This window comes from Perna viridis, chromosome 12 (assembly GCF_037379345.1).
Source record: "Perna viridis isolate PV_CMFRI_1.1 ecotype Kerala chromosome 12, ASM3737934v1, whole genome shotgun sequence".
Classification (NCBI taxonomy): Eukaryota; Metazoa; Mollusca; class Bivalvia; order Mytilida; family Mytilidae; genus Perna; species Perna viridis.
Window position 1 is genome coordinate 27,584,443 of NC_142456.1, and position 23,555 is coordinate 27,607,997.

Below are 23,555 nucleotides of genomic sequence, written 5' to 3' on the forward strand. Positions count from 1 at the left end.
CTGCATGCACCAATAAGTTGACTTACCTATCTGTCTTACATGCACTTGAAACTGTTGATTTTATCCCCAAAAGTATTTTGCTGGGTCAAAGAGTAGACTGTACAATATAAGCGTGCAGATCATAAATTGGGTCATTAGGTCACAGATTAACATTAAATCATCTGGTAATGAACATGGTCACATGACTACTATAATTTCCCTGAAAACTCCATGACCCACATTCTCGGGTATGACTATGCTCGTTGACTGTGTAAACGCTTTCATGCTTTATACCGCCCATGAGAGACCCAAAATGATAACCAAGGGCGTTAAGAAACACCTCAGTCCGTCAAGATTTATAAATACCACATATCATTAGTGCAAACCGTGTATATCAGTATTGAGTGTATATGTTAGCAGGAAAACAAAAGTTAAACCAAGTATTTGAATAGTCAGCTGATGGTCAGCGTCTCTCATATTGTGCAAATGATTGGCTAAAACTGTGTTATGAAAGATTTTTGGGGATTTTACTGGTTTATATCTACTAAGACAGTTGAATTATCAACTCAATTATCTGCTGGAAGCAACAATGTCCTAGCTTAATAACGCACAAATGAAGGGTGTAACAGATATACGGAAAGTGCTATCATTTTCAGCTTTATTGTTATAGTGTTATTTAACAATTTTATCTAATTCTAAATAGTCACATACATTTATAGTCTGAAAAATGTTTCCTTGGACAAAAACTGTATACTTGTTTTGCACCTGTATAAAATATATCAAGAGGCACTGCCAGTATCATTTGGTTTCAGAATCAACATAACGTGTATGTACATTCTGCACTTCACAACACTGTCATTAATTTTTCTTTAGAATCTTTAAGTCAGAAAAAAGCTTGCCAGACAATCTGTTGCACTACTGGAGTAATAAATTGACAATCCATTTAGGCCCAAAATTGTTTCCGATCACCCTACTGATGCTTCTTCAGACCCCCTACTCATAAGTTTTTATTTGAAGTTTTGAAGGAAAAAATAATGTAAAAATTCTGCCAATTGTCTTTCAGAAAAAAAAAGAAGAAAATTGAAAACACACATGCCATGAGTGTGCTCTTGGTCGTGGACAGTCCCTTTTTGGAATTCAGCACTTGAGATATTTTTTGTTTTTACCACCTCCGTCAAAACAAAAAAATTACTCATGCGCCAAATCCCAAAAGGGATTAGGCTGTGGACTAAGTCTATTACATGTTTAGTTTTTGCATATTTCATTGTATCTTTATGACTTATTTCATTTCAAAAAATATCAAACGAAAAAAAAAAATCCCTACCTACCGACTCTACAAAATTTTAGAATAGTGCTCAGAAACATAACATTTTTTTTTTTTTTTTTGGCATTTGGAAATTTTTTAATAATTAAACCAAGTATAGGAACAGTCAGCTGATTGTCAGTGTCACTCATTGTTAATTGGTTAATACTGTGTTATGAATGATTTTTGGGGATTTTAGTGGATTATATCCACTAAGACAGTAGAATTATCTCCTAGAAGCAACGATGTCCTAGCTTTATAATGCATGAAATGAAGGATGTAATGGATATACAGAAAGTGCTATCATTTTCAACTTTATTGTTATAGTGTTATTTAACAACTATTCTTTAGCATATTACATGTATGATTGCCAGTTGTCTTTCTTGTTTGCGGGAACATTAGATTGATAATAAGTTTTGCCTTGATTTTTCTTTCAAAACCTTTTTGGTTTCTATAGATTTCAACTGCAAATCATGCTCTACAGATTGTAAATCACTCCATCATAAATACAATGTACCAGAAAAACACACAGACCTTTTTCATAAAACAAATACTAAAATACAGATTGTCTTAAAGTAGCATAAACTGGTCTGTATTTAGACTTTTTTAAAACAGGCTGCTGTTAGTAACTTTAAGTGGATGGATTTTTTTATACACCCCCTTTGAACATATTTAATGATATTTAGTGATCATTGTGTCTGTTCGTCGCCTTTTGCAAAACAGGAGATTATATTATTTAGGTCAAAGTCACACATACCCAATGAAGTAGAATTTTTTGGCCAAAAATTAGGTTTCTGGGACATAACTTTTGAACACCTTCATTGACATTCATCAAACTTGTGCAGTTGAAGACTTACAAGGTTAAAAGAGAAATATAGAATTTGGATTTCTGAAATTGGTTTTCAGGGCTGATGATAACCATCTTACTAAAATTGTAAAAGAACCAACACATATCCTTGGGAACACATTAGACCCAATTATTTTTTAAATGGCTCTGATGCAACACCATGTTTGTCAAGTGTTGTATTCTAATCATGCCATAGTTACTGCTTCATACCACAGTATGTTACAATGATATACAATACAAGACAATTACCCTTCAGAATATAACTCAAGATAATTGCACTCAAACAAATTTATAATATGGTTAATAAAACATCACAATGAAAGACATACTGGTACACTCATACGTCATTATATTATTTAGATATATTGAACATGTCAGAAATGTCCTACCCCATGCAACTTTATTCCTTGGGTTATGATAAGAGAGAAAACATTTGTTCAAAGTCATTGATTCAACATTTTCTAAATCAACTTCCAATATATACTTGATAAACCTACAACTTAGACATATTGTGGCAATAAAATTTTCTTTTCATTACTTATATTCCATGAAATATCACTTTTGTTACAAGGCGGGGGACCCGAATCACTGCTCTTGTTTTTTTTTTAATACATTTTGTTTTTGCATCTGTTTAAGTTTTTCTATTTAAATTTTTCTAGTTTTTATTTCAGCTAATAGGAATGGGATTACACTTCTTTCATTTCTTAAAATCATCAAAAAAATTAAAACAACAGAATTTCATGTCACTGTTATAATACAATATATATCTCTTGCAGAGTATTGTCAGAACAGTGGATTTCTCAATTGCAAATATCTTCTATGAGAAAGCTAAAGAATTTGGTATAAAAATAGCAGTGGAGGTAAGGTCTTCATGTGTCAGACATTTTATATTTAATGTGAAAAAATCAACCCTTCATTGCTTTTTGTGGCATATGCCTCAATTGATTTCAAAGTTGGTGTGTGGCTTTGTAATAGATAAGACATATTTTGTAACTGTTCTGGATGTTGTCTAATATCAATCTCTTCTATGAGTCAGACTGGGGGTATGCCTAGCATGACTATGCATGCAACTTATTGTTTTGTTTTTATTGCTTTTTTTATACCCGCCTTACAAAGTGACAAGGTATTGTGTAATACCCTCCAAAATTGTGTGTGCCCATCTGTGTGACAGTTTTCAAACAAATGAAAAAGAAATTGAATCAAGATTTTTTTGCCTTGCCAGACAAGATTTGGGTTTGGCTTTTCCGGCAGCGGTAGCAACCACAAACTTTATGTTAAGTTTTCTGACAAGTTTATTTAAACATGAACCCTTTATGCTAGGTCAATGATATTTGGTATACAGATGCATTACCATCAGTGCATCACAAATTCATGCCAAATTTTACGCAAATACTCCACAGTCATGGTCTGTAGACTTAGAAAATTCAATATTAAAGTTTAATGTTAAGTTTTCTGATAAGTTTGTTTAAATATGAACCCCTTTTGCTAAGTCAATGTTATTTGGTGTACAGATGCATTGCCATTATTGCATCACAAATTTGTGCAAATTTTAGGCATATATCCCACAGTTATTGTCTGTAGACTTAGAAAATTAAATGTTAAAGTTTAATGTTAAGTTTTCTGACAAGTTCATTTTAACATGAACCCTGTATGCTGAGTTTCTTATACAGGGATGATTTTTTTCCGCTATTTCAAATCCAGATTTTAACGTTACAATTCTTTTTTCTTACTGTTTATTAACTCCTGATTTTGCCAATTTCCACTTTGTTTGTAGACCTTGTAAAATTATTCTCTTATAGTTCATGTAGACTTTTTTATTTGAATTCCATCTTTACTTAAATGTCTACCACTTTTTATACCCTGCCACACAAAGTGGCAAGGTATTTTATGATGGCCTCTAGAAAAATTTAGTTGAGTTTTCATTCATCTGTCTCCTAGTGTATTTTATAGTGGTAACACAAAAATGGTAATTTTGTAATTTCATATTATTATTCAAAGTATGAAAGCAATACAAAAAATAGTATTTAACAAACACACATTATATTGACAATATCGAACAGGCCAGACTTATCTCTGTGATAACAGTTCATTTTTTCAAAACTTTACACAGTTATTTAGTACCATAAAATAAAGGCTAAGTTCACTTTTTAACCCTTGCTATGCTGCATTGTTTCAACATACATATTTCTCTATGCTGAATTTTTTGGAGAAATATACCAAAATATAGTGTGCCTCTTATTAAAAGGTCATAAAACATATAAACTTTTATACATCTTCAATATTTTACACTGATAATGTTAAGATGTTCACCTTTCTATATTAAGATTTAGAAATTTATTCTGCAAAAAATGGTTGCCATAGTAATGAAAAACTTTTGATATTTTTGTTGTTTTGTCAATTCTCATTGATTTGCTCTATTACCCTTTGGTTTCTCACATGTAAATACCTTGTACTTCACTTCTGTGTATGATTACATGCATTGAGTGAACATACAATGTTAAAGCAACCATATCCAGGGTCTTGATTGATTCCAAATTGTGGTTTCTTCATGATATGAAATTCAAAAAATTTTGTTGTTTTGTGTTTTTTTTTTTCCCAAATCATTTTTATACGCCTATCTAAGACTGGATGTATTATGGTATACTGTTGTCTGTCCATTGTCAACATTTTGGACAATTAACTCAGAAATGCTTTCACAAACTTTAATGAAACTTTGAAGAATTGTTCATATCTATTGAGGTAAGCTCCCTTTCAATTTTTATAAATTTCAGAATTTTCATTTCCATGTTATGAATTTTTTTTACTGAAAAAAAGGGAGGTTTTCACGTTTTTTGACAATAACTCAAAAACACTTTCACCTACTTTTATGAAACTTTGGTGAATTGTTCATATCTATTAAAGTAAACTCCCTTCTGAATTTTATAAATGTAAAATTTTACGTTCCGTGTTATGAAGTTTTACTCTTTCAAAAAAGCTGGAAACGGCCAAGGAAATTTTATTTGTTAAAAAATTGTTTAAAACAGACCAATTGTTATGATGATCGAATAATAAATACAAAAGGTACTTAGTAACCTTGTCAGAAAAGTGTGTTTTAAACAAGATAGACATGTATGGGTGACATTTCAAGACAACAAACTTAGTTAAACTTGAGGTAGCCTTGATTGTGCAAATTTTTTGTGTATTTTTTATTTACTTTTATTTTTTTGGGGGGGAGGGTATTTGACAGGGCTACAGGGATCACATTATTTCTAGTTGATCATATAAATTCATTAAAAGCATAAAGACAAGTTAAAAGGGCAACAGGTATATCATGTGCTTAAAGTGTAGCTCTTTATTTAATGTACCATGCAAATATCTAGTGAATATAGATGGGACATTAAGATTTTTCATCACCAATCATGATTACAGCTGTTGTCAATAATTTTTTTAAGTAACTGTGCCAATGTTGTCGTGGTGATTTTTATATAACAGTAGTAATGTGAAAATTTTTCAATAAATACTCTCATGTATTCTACATTAAAAATTATATGATAAAAGTTAAAATGACCAATATCATCCATAAAGAAAAAAACTAAAAATAAAGAGAACTTATAACAAGCAGAGTTGGACAATACAGGCTGGCTCTTTTTATATAATGAAAGTGAGGCCAAAGGAATGCAAACTTAAGTCAGAAAATTCAGAATGGTTTCTTTGTGTAGGTAAAACCAAGTGAATTCAAAGAAATGGAACAAACAGATCAACAAGAATTATAGTCAAATTGAAATGCAAACACATAATTTACTCCTCAATATTTGCATTTTCTTCAACATGTGGTGCTTCATTAGTTTGTTTAAGTTTCTTGTATGCCAAAATATATTCCTGGCACCTATGATAAAGTTTAAAGCAGGGTGTGATACATAGAGCAACACCAAGGGTCTGGAAATTTTGACAGCCAATGCCAGTCATTTTATCAAACTTTAGCAGACGTTTGTGTCAGTGTTTTACATGCTCAGATTGAAAATGAACTTAAAATAATCTTTTTTATGTAGTTATTTTAGGATAAATATTGGAATTTGTGTTATTTCATCCCATACTCTGTCTTTTACAAAATATCTGAAAGAGTGAACGAGTTTGGTTTTGACCACAAAGAACATGTGGACATTCTAACTTGTAAACAAAACATTGTATTATGGACTTTTTCATCACATCGGCACACAGTTGAAAACTTCCCAGTGCTGAAAAAAAAATGTTGATTATTTCAGTACTTTTTGTAAATTGATTTATATGGGCTGTTGACTTCTGTGTTAAAAAGATTCAATCGATAAATTAATTATTACAAACAATGACTGATTCATAGCTTCAGCACCATCTGCTTTCATTACCTTTGAAAGATCGGTGGGAAAATGATGGACTTGTCAATCCTTCTCTTTATATATCAAGTAATGAATGCATGAAAATTCTCCAAGTCACTTCAATTAGTTCGTATACTCAATGGGGCTGCACCTGTACCCTTAATTTAATAATGCAATCAACTAATCAGTTACAGGTAAATCACATTCACAGGTGGCTGCACATTGGCTAAAATTGACTCACACCTGTCAATTAATTTCCAATATACAATTAGGAGACAGGAAGACAGGATGTTTATACACTAATAAAACCTCGCAGACTGTAATTTATAAGGGTTGAATTGGTTTATTGTCTGATATAGGAAAATGGTCGTCGGTCATTTGAAAAATTTGTCAGTAAATGACCGGCATTTGTTACCGTTTCCAGACCCTTGAGCAACACCACAATCACAACATTCAAATGAAATGTCCATTTCAGGCCTTCTCCTTTATTGACCAGCAGCTGTCAACAGTTTCTCTCAGCAGGAGTGCAGACTACACAATACCTTGCTACATTCTAATTTTTACTATTTGAAGTAATTTTGTCAGGGAAGTGTCTATCTGTTAGTCTTTCAAGTTGTTTGCCAGATGGACGTTCAGCAGACTTTCTCACAGTGACTCTTGCAACATTTGATTTTTTAATCAATTGTTTTACCAATTTTCTGTGAAAAAGTCTGAAAGAGAGTGGGTTGATTTCTGTGGTGGTAGTTTTTTACAGCATGTATGCGTTCAACGCAACCATGGATATGACATGCAATATTCCCTTTTTCCACCATTTCAAGGTTTCAATAGGTATTTTGCAGTAAGAAATCATTTGATCTGATCTGTCAGTGCCACCCATTTTTGAATTGTAATCTACAACCTTTGGTTGGATGATTTCTAATCCGGTTTTGTGATCTCTTTTACCCGTGAATATGTGTTCCAATGTTGAGAGGTTTATGGTCAAGATACTTTGTCAGTGTTAAAGAGCCTTCGTCAACAAATACTGTTTCACCCTTCTGTTTCAATTTCAATTTTTTTAATTCATCAGGAATCTATTTCCTCTTCGCTCTAACTTTTCCAGTTGCCCCAAGCCCAAGTTCCCATAAGTCCTTAAATAGTTGAGGTGATGAGTAATAATTGTCACAATAAAGGAAATGACCTTTTCCAAAGTACCCTCTCATATAGTCCATTGTAAGATCATAAGTAGCTCCATTTTTACTAGCTGGAATAACTGATTTCCCGGTATATAGTTTAAATTTTAAAAGTAGCCATTGCTTGAATCAAAGAGCATATAAGCCTTGAGTCCATATTTATTTTTGTGTACAAATTATTGACCAAGGAACTCGAACTCTGAAAGTGTTTAAAAACAAACACAGCATTTTTTAATGTCAACAAATCAACGTAACCTTCCGAAAGTGAATTAAAATTATCATAGAGCTAACAAAGCTAACTAGGAAGTAAGCGATTTCTAGCAACGAAAAATACTGGAAATCTACAAACTTCAATTTCTCAAACTCCTGATATCTCAAACACATTTCAATGGTCCCTTAGAGTTAGAACTACCGAGGTTTGACTGTATTATCATCTAAATCATCAAAATGGAAACCCTCAAACTTGAAATCGCAAAAATTTTGTCAAAAAGGTCCCCAATAGTGTGATTTTCTGACATATTTACATTTTTGCATATTGGTTTCTAATGTAAATAATCAAGTCACTTGATCATTTTATGTAGAAAGTTCAGCAATAGCTGATTAAAATTTAAATTTTTGATCAAGTATAACTTTCGTTACTCTTTTAAGAGCAATTCTTAAATACTTAAATTTCATTGATTTGTTCTTTTGCAGTATATTGTCTAAACACTTTACGCACATATGTATGTGCACAATACTTTACAGACGACAGTCTAAAAATAAGGTGGAGGTAATTTCTGCGTGGGACTATTTTTGCGTACATTTCAAATGCTTATTGGTTGAATTGGTGGTCTGTGTAACCATACAGTTGCTACATGGGACTGGAGAAGTTGAGCGACCATAATATTATGTATTATTAAGTGTATCACTTAATGTTCCATTAATATCCTTTCATTTTTTTAACAGCAGAAAATTTGATAAATAGCCATTTGAACAAAGCAAAACAATCTTATTTATTACAGGTGGCCATTCCTAACCTTTTTGGGGCCACTTATTCACCAGGAGCCTTCAGTACTTATTTACAGAAAGTTAAAGATGCTGGTACACGTATTGGATGGATGTTTGTCTTCCCACCTGTTAGTTATTATTTCCTCAGAGAAGCCATTGAGTAAGTTAATAAAAATTATTGTTACACCAGTGTTTGTAATATCCACCTGATGATCAGTCTTTTCAACTTAGTTGGAACAGAATTTTTGCCAGGACTGCCAAATTAGTTTGAGTTACCAGAGATTTCACTTCAACCAAGTTCAACACATAGAGGTTCAACTGTACTTAGTTTTTATAGGCTTGAGCATACATGTGATAAATTAGTTCCTTCAAAACTGGAGATTTGGTTTGAAAACTAGAGATTTTGTATCAGCGTTTTTTTTTTTTTTCGCAGCGTATTACAAGTCAAATATGTGTGAAACCTAAAGAAAACCTTGCATTAAGTCTGTTTCCATGAGAAAAAAATGTGAATACTAGTTCTCAATTTGAATAGTTGGAATGACCTTTTTGTTGGATTAACACTTGAACATTTTAATGATTTTATTTATTAATGACAATATTTACATAACAAGAACAACATAAACATAAATAACTTTCAATTTAAAAGTTTCATCATTACTATATAGCTACTATTAATTAAATAATTTTCATTTAAAATTGTCACTACAATAGCTACTATTGCATAAATATAATATGCATCAAAATGATTTCATTTCAAATAATCATTACTGGCTTGGCATCACTTTAACTTTGACTTCCATGCAGCATTGAATTTGGAATAGTACTTTGCTTTCTTTGCAGAAGGTGCTGAAGTTGAAATATTACGTTTCAGCATTTTGATGGTTGATAAGAGTGCTCAAAATTTAAAAAATTCATATAGTTCCTCCATTGACTTGGATAAAGAAAAAAACAAGCCATACTTTGAGTCAATTTCAGTTTCAGTGGATGCATGGTCAATGTTTCTGTAACCATCAAAAGATCAAATGACCTGCATCAATATTTACACAACGAGTCCCAATTGTCGGTAATAAATCGTTTAATCATTTAAGGGTGTGCCACTTAAATTTGGGATAATTGTCAATCATCTCCTGTTGTTATATAATCATCACACCTTTTAAATTATGTCTTGTCGATGACCACTAAAGCTCTAAATTACTGTTTATGACCCTAAATAGCATGTTCACTTGTCTACCTGAGATCAACCAGAAATTTCGTTATTCGATCCCCCTCAGGTTTTTTCCTTCTGTAAATAAAAAAATGGCGTCCAAAATTTGTTTACGGTATAAAGTTTGGAAAGCGGTAGATTTTCTGTTAGAACGGTAGGAAGGTTCTAATTCCGGTAGAATTGAACTACCGCCAGTAGGTTCACATGTATGGGCTTGAGAAAATTAGAAAAGTATTGAAGTCCCTTGTATAAAAATTAAGTTACTTGCCATGATGCCTCATTTTTAACATGAATATTCAAGAACGATTAAAACAAAAAGTGAATTTAAGGAAATAATTAGCATCTCCAATTCTAAATTGAAATGAGGCATTTCATAGTTCACTCAGATTCCACATGCTATGATTTAATGCAGAATCATAATTGTATTCGGCTTTAAAACAGAAATCTGTGTCTGTTTTTGAAAATTACCAAGGATGATTTTCTTTTGTTTTTTAGTGGATTTTCGTTATTTCAAATCTGGATTTTACTGTCATGATTCTTTTTTTTACTGTATATTTACTTCCGATTTTGCCAATTTCCACTTTGTTTGCTGACCACATATTTCAAGTTTCAGACATTGAGACACTTCTTATTATGCAGGAATGTTGAGTGCTTAACATCAATATAAATTTATGTACAAGTCGACCTTTATTATTTGTGGGTTGTTATTTTGACATCTTTGTGGTCTTGGTCAATCATAATACTGAGGTTACTGGTATTGATGCCACATGCCGACAGAATAAAATAATCTTTGTAAGTAGACCTTGAAGAGTAGCTATCCCTAGCACAAAGAGAATTCACATACTCTGTCTAAAAATTTCCCTAGTTTGTCAGTTATATATTACATTTGATATAAAACTAACATATTTTGATGTCTTATATTTGTTACAAGTATGGACCTAAGGAACAAATATCCCAGATAGACCTTTGCAGTAAATTATTTTCCTTTCTTAGGGCTGTTCCATTTAAAGTTACTGGGGGAGGGGGAGCAACTTGTAAAAGACCCCCCCAAAAAAAAACTGATATAAAAAAATGCTGCCAACCCCCACCCCAACATATTATAGATTTTTTGGAGACCCACCACCACCAGAAAAAAATAAAATCAAGAATGTTTCCAATATTTGAATAGGTTTTACAATTTAACTTGGTTTGGGGCAGTTAATACTAATTAATAGTAACTTTATCTTCTATTTATGTTTTGTCCTTTTTTTTTTTTTTAACTTTGAACATGTTGGACAAGGATTTTTAAAAAAAATTGATTTCCCTATTTTGTTCATCTTTTTATGTATCTGATTATCAATTTGAGCAACACCTAGATACAGTGTTCTAGGATTTTTCAGAAATTGAGGTTTCCTTGGGAAAAATCCATATAAAATCAACTTTCCCACAGTCGATGACTGCTTTCCTAACAAAACAAATCCTTACAGCATATAAAGTTTTCAACTTGCCACTGGAAAATGTAACTAAGTACCTAACTTTCCCTGACCCAAATTTCACTTGCTTTGGGTAACGGGAAATAGGAATCCTAGAACACTGAGATAGCTGAGAAAGCATCCATGTTCTACAAGGGAGATTCAGATTCTGATCGGGTTCACAATTATGAAGCATATATATATATATATGGCATATGTTATATGGCTGATAGAAAAATTAGAAGATGCATCATGCATTTATACATATGGTTTGTTTCTTTAAGTAGCAGTCTTTATAAAAAAAAAAATAGACAGAAGGTGATTCATGCATGTCAAAAACCCACTGAATTTAGTTTAATTTCTTGTTTAGAAACAGTTACTGATCACATAACCAGTCGCTAAGTTTATCATTAGGTTGTTGCGCTTTTTAGGTAGATAGTACATGTAATTGGCACTTTGCAAGAGTTATCGTTCTTGATTTTGTTGGATTAGGTTGATTTTAGTGGGAGATAAATGTATGATTTTCTAAAAATTGCAGATCTGAATGCAGAAATGATTATCGTTTTGTGAAAGTATAACATATGTAGACTAAAAAAGCCTTGTTTGGTGGGTTTTTCTACACCGTGAATCACTTTACCATTGGCAGTGTCTGAGTTTTATATGGACTGGTACTTAATAGATTCCTCAATTTCAATCCTTTTCTCTAATGCAGGTGTTCTCTATAGTCGTACTTTACAATTGTTGCAGATGTGATAGTCAATCTCATGAATATAATTGATTGCAAGAATGAAAAATTTATATGGCCACTAGTCCTCCATTACAGTTTAACTTACAGGATTAATAGACAGTCCCTGAATTTGTGAAATTAGCTGATAGTTGACGAAATAAATCAACTTCAAATGGAACAATTCTTAATAGAACATAAGATCAGTAAAATTTTCTGCCATATTCTTCTGTGTATTATGCCCATTAGTGTATGCCACACACCTCCTTCTTGCTTCTTGGTACAGGAGACAGAAGAAAAAAGTTAGTTTCCATGTACAAAGTACACTGAAAGCGAGGAAAAATCACCAGCAGAAGACCTGTGAAATTGAGTTGAAAGGATTCCGTTAAATTTCCTGTATCCTTTCATCATTAATCTTCTAAATGAAAGTATTTTTTGTTTCCCTGCATTTGCAAGCCATTTATTTGTTACAATACAGCAGCGCATTGGATCCATTCAACAAGTCAGCTAAAATGTTTACATTTCCTGTTTGTACGCAAATCAGGTATTTCAATAAAACAATGGCATCATGCCCAACTATTTATTAAAAAGATGTTTAAATTTACCAAGCTGGTGTATTGATATTTGACATCTGGAAACTGTTCATCAAGTGGATTAAAGGATTAGTGACAATTGTTTTTCACCTTTTAAATTGATCTTTTGTTATTTGATAATTAAATGACAATAGGCCTGAGGACAGGTTGGCACTTCCGTTATTGTGTTCTTAACACTTCTTTGCACACAGATGAAGAAGTTACTATTAAGACGACATGTGTTGAAAGAAAAATAAGAAGCCAGTCGTTAGTTTTTCATACAAACTATGTAATGCAAGAAAACGGCATTGATGGATAAAATAACTATTAAATAGCAGTAAAACTGTATTTATTTATTTCACATAAAACTGTTCTCAAAAATACAACATTGCTCAATGTTGTCTTGCACTGACGGCTTCGGTTCTGATTCTCGAAATTTTATGTCTCCAGAAAAAAATCTAGAAACTCATTATTTTGATGTATACCATGCACACACCCCTCCTGGAAAAAAGAAAATGTTAAAATGAAAGTGTGCTGTATACACAGAAGAATATGGTACAAAACATATTAATTGCAACACAAGCTGAACTCTCCTAAGATGATGGCAAGTTTTCCTCTGAAAACATGTATTGTTTGCATATACCATGACCAATTCAAATCTATTTGCCACTTATAATGATAGTTAATGTAAGACCTGGGAGTGTGGACTAGGTGGTAAGGGTCCTTTGCTGTTAAATAATTTAAAAAAATTGACGAGGCAGAAAGGACAATTTCATTTAATGATCTTTTCTTGCTTCTAAAACATGGTGGCAAGCCCATTGGTAAAAATGGGGGAAGTCTTATAGACCAAGTGATAAGAACAGGTTCCAGTCGTTTGAAATTCTGTTATGGCAGATACTAAATTGTAGGTGCTAACTTAGGCCGACTCATTATTGTTATCTTTAAATTTATTGACGTATGAAGCTAGGCTGTTGGATTCAACTCAACATCGTTAACAGACATCTTCCAAGCCATGTGGTTAAACTTATACCATATACGTAATATGTTGCGAGCGACGATGCTGCAACTGGCAACCAGGTTAATCTTTGGGTTTTTTCCTCCTAGTTGGAACACATCGGCATTGCTTTTTATGCATTATTTGTTAGTCAACTGGACGATTTTGACATCATTCCTTCAGCAGAATGATTAATCTGTTGAAAAAAACACATGAAATACTAAATTTTTGGAAATCAGAGCATCAAAATCGACAAATCCCCAGGTGTATTGAATTTAAGAGATAAAATTTCATCCCTACCAACAAAACTCAATTTATCAAACATACCCCTACCAACATATAAAAAAATACTACTTACTCCCCACCAAGAGAAAATAAAAAATTGGCATCCAACAAGGGTAATAACAAAATTACTGAACATTAATCGAATTTATGATCAAGTTAAGTCCGAAATAAATCAGGAAAATAGATATTACACCACCAGAGCAGCTGGTACCACAATGGTCCTGACTTGGTACAGGCAATACAAACGAAATGGTTGGTTAAATCTAGGTTTTACAGCATGCTAAACCTCCCTCTTCCATTGCGGTGTGACGATACCAGTGGTGATTAAAAAGCATTTGTATGCAATGTAGATTTAAATGAAACATCCCTTATATTCTACCTTCAGAAAATTTATGTCTAACACTGTAATACTGGTACATGTATCTTCAAATCCCATATATTCATAGAAAATGTGTTTATTGAATAAAATGTAATTATACAGTAGTTTTTTTAGCATAATAATGAAAATTATGAAAGAATGACAAATTTCATTAATTAAGAACCAATTTCTTCGAACGTACAATTGGAATGTCAACAAGTGTCCATATTCTTAATTTTGTTTGTATGTGTTGGTTTATGGAGAACAATTGGTTCATTCTTTGAAAGCTCTGATTTGGTCATGCAAATAGACAGGAATTAAAAAGCATTATTAATAAAGACTGAAGATGTGAAAACTCTTGACATCTCAATTTATAATGAAGAAATACTTTGAAAGAAGAAAATAGGTCTTCCTTAATTTTGTAAAAGACTTGATTTTCAACTCCAATACCACCTAATTCCCACATTTTAAAAAAAATTTATTTCAATGTACTTAAAAAAAAGGTGCATTTTTCATGATTTTCTTAAAATAGAACATAGGGGTCAGACAGTAGATTTTTGCATAGATCTCCATAACCATTAAGTTTAGCCAAATTTTGATGGGGTAAAAGTATTCAGCATGATGAGATCTATCTGTGGTCAAATTTTGGTGAAAATCTGTTGACCAATGTTGGAGTTATTGCCCTTTTTGGACGTTTTTTGCTGTTTTTGATGTTATTACTTTCAAAAATCTTCTCAAAAACTACTATGCAGAATTCAATGAAAGTTGGTATTTTTGTTTTTTGAGATATCCTAAAAAAAAATGTATGCTTGGGTTTTTGATCTGTTAAAAAACATGGCTGCCATCACTTTTAGAGATATATATATATATATATATATATATATATATATATATATATATATATATATATATATATATAGAAGGGTCTGAAAAATTCAACGATGTTAGAACTGTCAAATTTGCGAAGCAAATTTTTGTCGTTCCCTCCACGGGACTCGAACTAATACCACTGTGATATCTATGGCAACACCGCCTGCACTAAGTCCAACGCCCTAGACCACTCGGGCAGCTAGGCTATATAAAAAATGTATGGTAGTATGGGACAGTTCATCTAGGTGTTATTATGTAGGATAGATGATCAAATTAATTATGCATGTCACAACAAATCAATATTATACAACGTCTCAGATTGTGACGACTCTATTCTCTACACTGCTCCATCGGATCAAATTGATAGACACCTAGATGAACTGTCCCGTACTACCATACATCATGTACTAAGTTACAGCCCTAGATTAATCCTACGAGGAGGAATGACCCGGCCAGCGAAAGCTATATTTTATATTCCTCCTCGTAGGATTAATCTAGGGCTGTAACTTAGTACACAATGTATGGTAGTACGGGACAGTTCACCTAGGTGTCATTATGTAGTCCCGCGGAGGGAACGACCAAAAATTTGTATCGCAAATTTGACAGTTCTAACATCGTTTAGATTTTTCAGACCTTTCTATAAGTTTACGTTATCTTCCCTGTATCAATCTGATCCGATGGAGCAGTGTAGCGAATAGAGTCATCACATTCTGAGACGTTGTATATATATATATATATATATATATATATAGAAATGATCCTTGTTATATGGCCTACAAAAGCCTCTCAGGGATCAAAGTTGTCAGACAACTCCTTGTAAGAGTTGTTGCCCTTGAGAGGTGAAAAATAACTTTTTTTACAGTTTTCAGCCAATATCTTGAAAACTATGATTGGTAGAAAGAAACTTTCAATTGCTGATATGATCCGTATGATAAGTCCTACCCCAGTCTTGAGTCAGAATTGTTTGACAACTTCTTAAATTTATTGCCCTTGAAAGTCAAAATTCAACCTGATGAGCAATCCAGGCTCCTGGGAGCCTCTTGTTTAGAAAGATATTCACTTCCCTTTTTTTTTTTTTTTTTTTTTTTTTTTTTACAACAAAACGAAAATTGCATTATCTCCCCTTTCCTGTGTGACCAATAAGTGAAACTCTCCTGACGGCATGGCATTTCCACTAGTTGATAAATCCACTTTGTGATTACCAAATTATTAATTAACACTATAACAATAAAGTTGAAAAAGACTACACTATCTATATATCCTTTACATGCTTCATTTCATTCATTATAAAGCTAATACAACATAGTTTCGAGGATGTGATTCGGCTGCCTTTATGGATATAAACCACAAAAATTCCCAAAAAATCATTCGTAACACAGTGTTATCCAATCAAACGCACGATGTGAGTGACGCCGACGATCAGCTGACTGTTTCTATACTTGGTGTAATTGCCTTTCTTGTGCTAAGCTTAAATATATACTCAATACTTTGCACTCATGTGGTAATATATGATCTGGACTGACTAAGGGATTTGTTAACATCCTTGTTTACTAAGAAAATAATTGAAATTAATAGTTTTTTTTTTAAGCTCATCCTACAATAATTATTTGAAAGGGAGCCTGTCCAGAAATGCAGAATGTTTTTGGTCTTTTTGTGATCATTTCACCTTTACAGTGGAAACATATAAAAAAATACTACTTACTCCCCACCAAGAGAAAATAAAAAATTGGCATCCAACAAGGGTAATAACAAAATTACTGAACATTAATCGAATTTATGATCAAGTTAAGTCCGAAATAAATCAGGAAAATAGATATTACACCACCAGAGCAGCTGGTACCACAATGGTCCTGACTTGGTACAGGCAATACAAACGAAATGGTTGGTTAAATCTAGGTTTTACAGCATGCTAAACCTCCCTCTTCCATTGCGGTGTGACGATACCAGTGGTGATTAAAAAGCATTTGTATGCAATGTAGATTTAAATGAAACATCCCTTATATTCTACCTTCAGAAAATTTATGTCTAACACTGTAATACTGGTACATGTATCTTCAAATCCCATATATTCATAGAAAATGTGTTTATTGAATAAAATGTAATTATACAGTAGTTTTTTTAGCATAATAATGAAAATTATGAAAGAATGACAAATTTCATTAATTAAGAACCAATTTCTTCGAACGTACAATTGGAATGTCAACAAGTGTCCATATTCTTAATTTTGTTTGTATGTGTTGGTTTATGGAGAACAATTGGTTCATTCTTTGAAAGCTCTGATTTGGTCATGCAAATAGACAGGAATTAAAAAGCATTATTAATAAAGACTGAAGATGTGAAAACTCTTGACATCTCAATTTATAATGAAGAAATACTTTGAAAGAAGAAAATAGGTCTTCCTTAATTTTGTAAAAGACTTGATTTTCAACTCCAATACCACCTAATTCCCACATTTTAAAAAAAATTTATTTCAATGTACTTAAAAAAAAGGTGCATTTTTCATGATTTTCTTAAAATAGAACATAGGGGTCAGACAGTAGATTTTTGCATAGATCTCCATAACCATTAAGTTTAGCCAAATTTTGATGGGGTAAAAGTATTCAGCATGATGAGATCTATCTGTGGTCAAATTTTGGTGAAAATCTGTTGACCAATGTTGGAGTTATTGCCCTTTTTGGACGTTTTTTGCTGTTTTTGATGTTATTACTTTCAAAAATCTTCTCAAAAACTACTATGCAGAATTCAATGAAAGTTGGTATTTTTGTTTTTTGAGATATCCTAAAAAAAAATGTATGCTTGGGTTTTTGATCTGTTAAAAAACATGGCTGCCATCACTTTTAGAGATATATATATATATATATATATATATATATATATATATATATATATTATAGAGATATATAAACGTATAGAAAGGTCTGAAAAATTCCCAACGATGTTAGAACTGTCAAATTTGCGATGCAAATTTTTGGTTGTTCCCTCCGCGGGACTCGAACTAATACCACTGTGATATCTATGGCAACACCGCCTGCACTAAGTCCAACGCCCTAGACCACTCGGGCAGCTAGGCTATATAAAAAATGTATGGTAGTATGGGACAGTTCATCTAGGTGTTATTATGTAGGATAGATGATCAAATTAATTATGCATGTCACAACAAATCAATATTATACAACGTCTCAGATTGTGACGACTCTATTCTCTACACTGCTCCATCGGATCAAATTGATAGACACCTAGATGAACTGTCCCGTACTACCATACATCATGTACTAAGTTACAGCCCTAGATTAATCCTACGAGGAGGAATGACCCGGCCAGCGAAAGCTATATTTTATATTCCTCCTCGTAGGATTAATCTAGGGCTGTAACTTAGTACACAATGTATGGTAGTACGGGACAGTTCACCTAGGTGTCATTATGTAGTCCCGCGGAGGGAACGACCAAAAATTTGTATCGCAAATTTGACAGTTCTAACATCGTTTAGATTTTTCAGACCTTTCTATAAGTTTACGTTATCTTCCCTGTATCAATCTGATCCGATGGAGCAGTGTAGCGAATAGAGTCATCACATTCTGAGACGTTGTATATATATATATATATATATATATATATAGAAATGATCCTTGTTATATGGCCTACAAAAGCCTCTCAGGGATCAAAGTTGTCAGACAACTCCTTGTAAGAGTTGTTGCCCTTGAGAGGTGAAAAATAACTTTTTTTACAGTTTTCAGCCAATATCTTGAAAACTATGATTGGTAGAAAGAAACTTTCAATTGCTGATATGATCCGTATGATAAGTCCTACCCCAGTCTTGAGTCAGAATTGTTTGACAACTTCTTAAATTTATTGCCCTTGAAAGTCAAAATTCAACCTGATGAGCAATCCAGGCTCCTGGGAGCCTCTTGTTTAGAAAGATATTCACTTCCCTTTTTTTTTTTTTTTTTTTTTTTTTTTTTTACAACAAAACGAAAATTGCATTATCTCCCCTTTCCTGTGTGACCAATAAGTGAAACTCTCCTGACGGCATGGCATTTCCACTAGTTGATAAATCCACTTTGTGATTACCAAATTATTAATTAACACTATAACAATAAAGTTGAAAAAGACTACACTATCTATATATCCTTTACATGCTTCATTTCATTCATTATAAAGCTAATACAACATAGTTTCGAGGATGTGATTCGGCTGCCTTTATGGATATAAACCACAAAAATTCCCAAAAAATCATTCGTAACACAGTGTTATCCAATCAAACGCACGATGTGAGTGACGCCGACGATCAGCTGACTGTTTCTATACTTGGTGTAATTGCCTTTCTTGTGCTAAGCTTAAATATATACTCAATACTTTGCACTCATGTGGTAATATATGATCTGGACTGACTAAGGGATTTGTTAACATCCTTGTTTACTAAGAAAATAATTGAAATTAATAGTTTTTTTTTTAAGCTCATCCTACAATAATTATTTGAAAGGGAGCCTGTCCAGAAATGCAGAATGTTTTTGGTCTTTTTGTGATCATTTCACCTTTACAGTGGAAACTAACCAAGAACTAAAAATTAAAGTATCCTATGTACTCTATGTACTGACAGAACCATTTTGATTAGTTATTAATTACAGTGCTGGAATGGGCGGTATTCATGGCTGGCAGTGGAACATGTTAGGACTGTTTGGATGGGCATTCCCATGGGCTAACCAGGGCCCAACCTGTATGGGAGTAAGTATGTTGCAGGATAACCTTTTTGTTAACCCTAGCAAATAAAATTATGATTTGACCATAGAAATCACAGGTTAATTATGAATTAGTTGAAGTCCAGAACAATGTACACACATCTGTTAATAAGTCCAAACAATGGGTCAGACCCATTTTGGCTGGTGTTTTTTTTTTTGTTTTTTATGGCAATTAGAAGACACAATTTTTTTCTGTTTTTGAGCGGAATTCCGCTATTTCAAATCTGGATTTTACCGTTAGGATTCTTCTTTTTACTGCATATTTACTTCTGATTTTGCCAATTTCCGCTTTGTTTGTAAACCTTGTAAAATCATGTCTGAATTAGGAGTTTCCTTCCCTATCTTATTAAGGCAAATTACCTGCCCCAGTTTCTGCATTCATGATTCAAACTTTCCAAAAATTAATAAAAAAAAAACAAAAAACAAAAAACAAAAAAACAACTTAAATGTACTTAACAGCGGCATTGTATTTTTCAGAACATAACTTGCTCTCAAGGATGGGTTGGTGGGAACTGCTGGATCTTGGGTTATGACATGACTATGCATACCCCTGTATGGAAGAGACTTATTGAACACCATCGCCATTCTTTCAGGAAGGATTATCTTGGAACTGTTCCTAAGCTTCCTTTTACTGAGGTATGAACTGGAGTGTTGGGAGGTACTTTTTATTTGACCCCAACATGCTTTCAATTTTTATTTAATAACAACAACCACCCATCGAATTTTAATAGAGATGCCTCCTGAACACCCCCCCTCGCCACACAAACACCTCACAATTAATTCTGGAATAGCCCTAGGTTATTCTTCCTTTGTCAGTGGTTAGGGTAAATAGCCTTATCGGTTATTCAGGGTTCTTACAGGTCCTTGAATCCTTGAACAGTCATGGAATTTCATTTTGAAAATTAAAGGCCTTGAAAAGTCAATGGAAACCTGTATTTTTGCCAAAAGTCCTAGAAAAGTCATGGAATTTTATTCAATTTTCAGTCTTCTTTATCTCACGTTTTGGAAGGTAAGTTGAGGTGGAATAATCTGTAAGTGTTCAGGGACTGGTTTCCGTTTGTGGATGTCATAAAGGGAACCAGACTTAACCAGTGTCAAAACATGGTGACCTTATAAAACAAAATACAGTCATTAAAGATATCGAGGTTAACAAAATTCCATCACGTAGGAAACATGTTTCGAACCTTAAGTTCTCACCAGCTCACCAAGCGTTGAAATATTCACAAAAAAAGTTTTTCATTGGTCAAAGCAGTCTATTCTGGGTAAATCTGGAACTTTAGAAGCTTAGATTTTGCTCCAGTTAGAAGTCATGGTAACACATACCAGCTTTATGGATGTGTTCAAAACATGCATACATAAATATGCTTACAATAATTGAAAAACTTATAAAAGGATGGGTAATTGTTTGTGGTTTTGAGTATGGAATATTAAAAAAATCCTTGAAAGGTCCTGGAAAATTGGAGCAAAAAAGGTGTATGAACCCTGGTATGTGTATAGTATAAAGAGAAAGAATTTGCATTGTGCTTTGCTTTTTTGGCCGGCAAAAATGGAAATTGAAAAAAAAAGATAATGTTCAGCTAATTACGACATATGTATGACATCTCAAAGTATGAAACAGAAAAGAATAAATGTCCATCATAAAAACATAATGAAATGTTGAAAATGTTTACTTATGAAAAACTTTTCATTAAATTAACTGTTCATGATAAAAATTCAATTAATTTAACACATTGTCCATTTCTTTATCTGTTCCCTTGCTTGGATCGCTGCATCTTGTCTGAGTCTTCTCGGTGGTACATCATCCCTGTCATCGGTTGTAGTGGATATATATTCACGACAGGAGTTCTTGATTATTGTGGCGCGAGTGAAACCTTCATTACCGGTAATAAGTTCATCTATGAAAGCAATGTTCTGCCTGTTTCTTGGAATTTTTTCATTTAACTCTTTAACAATATCTTAAGTGTGTTCAGTTAACATTGTTTCTGGTTTTGTCTATGGAATTCTTTAAGAGATGTAAGATATTCTTGTTTCCAACTACTTGGAAAGTGTTCCATGACACGGATTGAATTTCAGAATTTTTTTCACTAGCTAAAATTAGCAAGTACTTAAAATTTACACTTGCCCAATCTAAGTTTTTGGTTTATTTCTGGACTTCACCTATATGACATATAGAATTCTAGTTGCAATTATTAGCAAGTGGAAATAATTTCTACTAGCAAAATTGAATTTCAACTTGCATTTAGCAAGTATTTCCCCTTAAATTCAATCACTGCATGATAGAAGTAATTGTGGGGTCAATTCATTTCTTCCACTTTTAACAGTTTCACTGGTTTCACTTATTGGATAGGGTGTTTTGTTTATCCTCCACACAATAACATTGATGGTATTTAAAGTTCCTGATCGTGAATGTCCTTTTTTAAGGTCTGTCATTGATGATGGCTTCAAGTTTGGTCACATTTTTTATGAGGTATAAGTAGACATGTAAGATTAGTCCAATGTTATCATCAAACACAATTTCATTACTTCAATTAGGCGTTCTCAGATTCCACTGTACTAAGATGCTCTTTTGGGTATGAATGTCCATTTTGTACCATAAGTTGCCAGTACATTACTAATCCTTGTTGAGTAAGTTGTTTCACAGTTTCGGATGTGGCTATAAAATCTTGTTGCATTGTCTGAAATCATAAAAGATAAGGGTTTCCGACTGCAAAATCTCCTAAATGCTAACAAAAAATATTCCTTATTTAAATCTGGAGCTATTTCCAGATGAACAACTCTAGTAGAGGTGCATGTGAAGAGACATAAAAATTATCTCATTCCTTGATTGTCTTTCATCAAAAGGGCTTTGGTATAAACAAAACCAGTTACTGTGAAAGGTAGCACATCCTAAAGGAGTATTTAAGTAGTGGTGGTAGGTTAGGCTGGCTTTAAGGTTTACTACTAAGTTTGTGGCACAGTACATAATTTCTAAGTATGCTTCTGACGTATTGACGGAACTGAGTTATCCACTACTGTGTCGTTTTTGTGTTACGGTTGAAAGTATACTTGCATGCTTCAAGTTCTTATGAATGTCAAGTACAATCAGCTTGCAGATGTGAAATGATGATTTGGTGATAGTAGATATGGATATTTTGCAGTTTTATATATTTGTGCATTGAATAATATTGTTTCATCCAAGAATAGTCAAAGTTGTCACACTAATGTTCCACTCTTTGTAGGGGTTTTATGTTTTAAAATTCCAAACTTCGGGTAAGATGTTTGTTGGATACTCTTTATCCAAAATTCCTTTTGCATGTTGTAGTTCATTGCTAGTAATGTAATTCTTGAAAGTTTGACAGTTGGTTATAAATCTTTATAACATATGATGTTATGGGTAATAATTTTGGTATTGTGCTATAGTTCTTTGAATTTATTATTCAATGAATTCCTGTTTTTTCGATTTTCTTGTTTTTGTGTGATGTCAGGATATAATTTTTGTAAATGGTTTTTATTAGCCATTTGTGTGTGTCCCTCATCCATTAAGGTCCACTGAACAATAAAATATTAATTTCAGAATGTGAAGTCCTGATTACTCTAGTTTATAAATCAAAAGGGTTTTCTTTTGTTGGATAGTATCCCCATTGACTTGCATCTGTTGATGAGTTAATTTCTGTCATGCTGTTTTTGATGAATTTCTTCAGTTTTTTATTCATTGTCAACCAATGTAACTTAATGTGACTATCTGACCAGTACATAATTGTTTCTA

General features: G+C 32.8%; 1 protein-coding gene across 1 annotated transcript in view; it reads left to right on the top strand.

The window, feature by feature from the left end:
* LOC148601884 (uncharacterized) overlaps positions 1 to 23,555 on the top strand; it is a 202,798-nt gene that overhangs the window by 88,907 nt on the left and 90,336 nt on the right. Inside the window, exons 11-14 of the mRNA XM_088554708.1 lie at positions 2,906 to 2,989; positions 8,631 to 8,776; positions 19,700 to 19,796; positions 20,288 to 20,446. Of these exons, the coding sequence (XP_088410834.1) occupies positions 2,906 to 2,989; positions 8,631 to 8,776; positions 19,700 to 19,796; positions 20,288 to 20,446 (486 nt within the window). The remainder of the gene's footprint in view (positions 1 to 2,905; positions 2,990 to 8,630; positions 8,777 to 19,699; positions 19,797 to 20,287; positions 20,447 to 23,555) is intronic.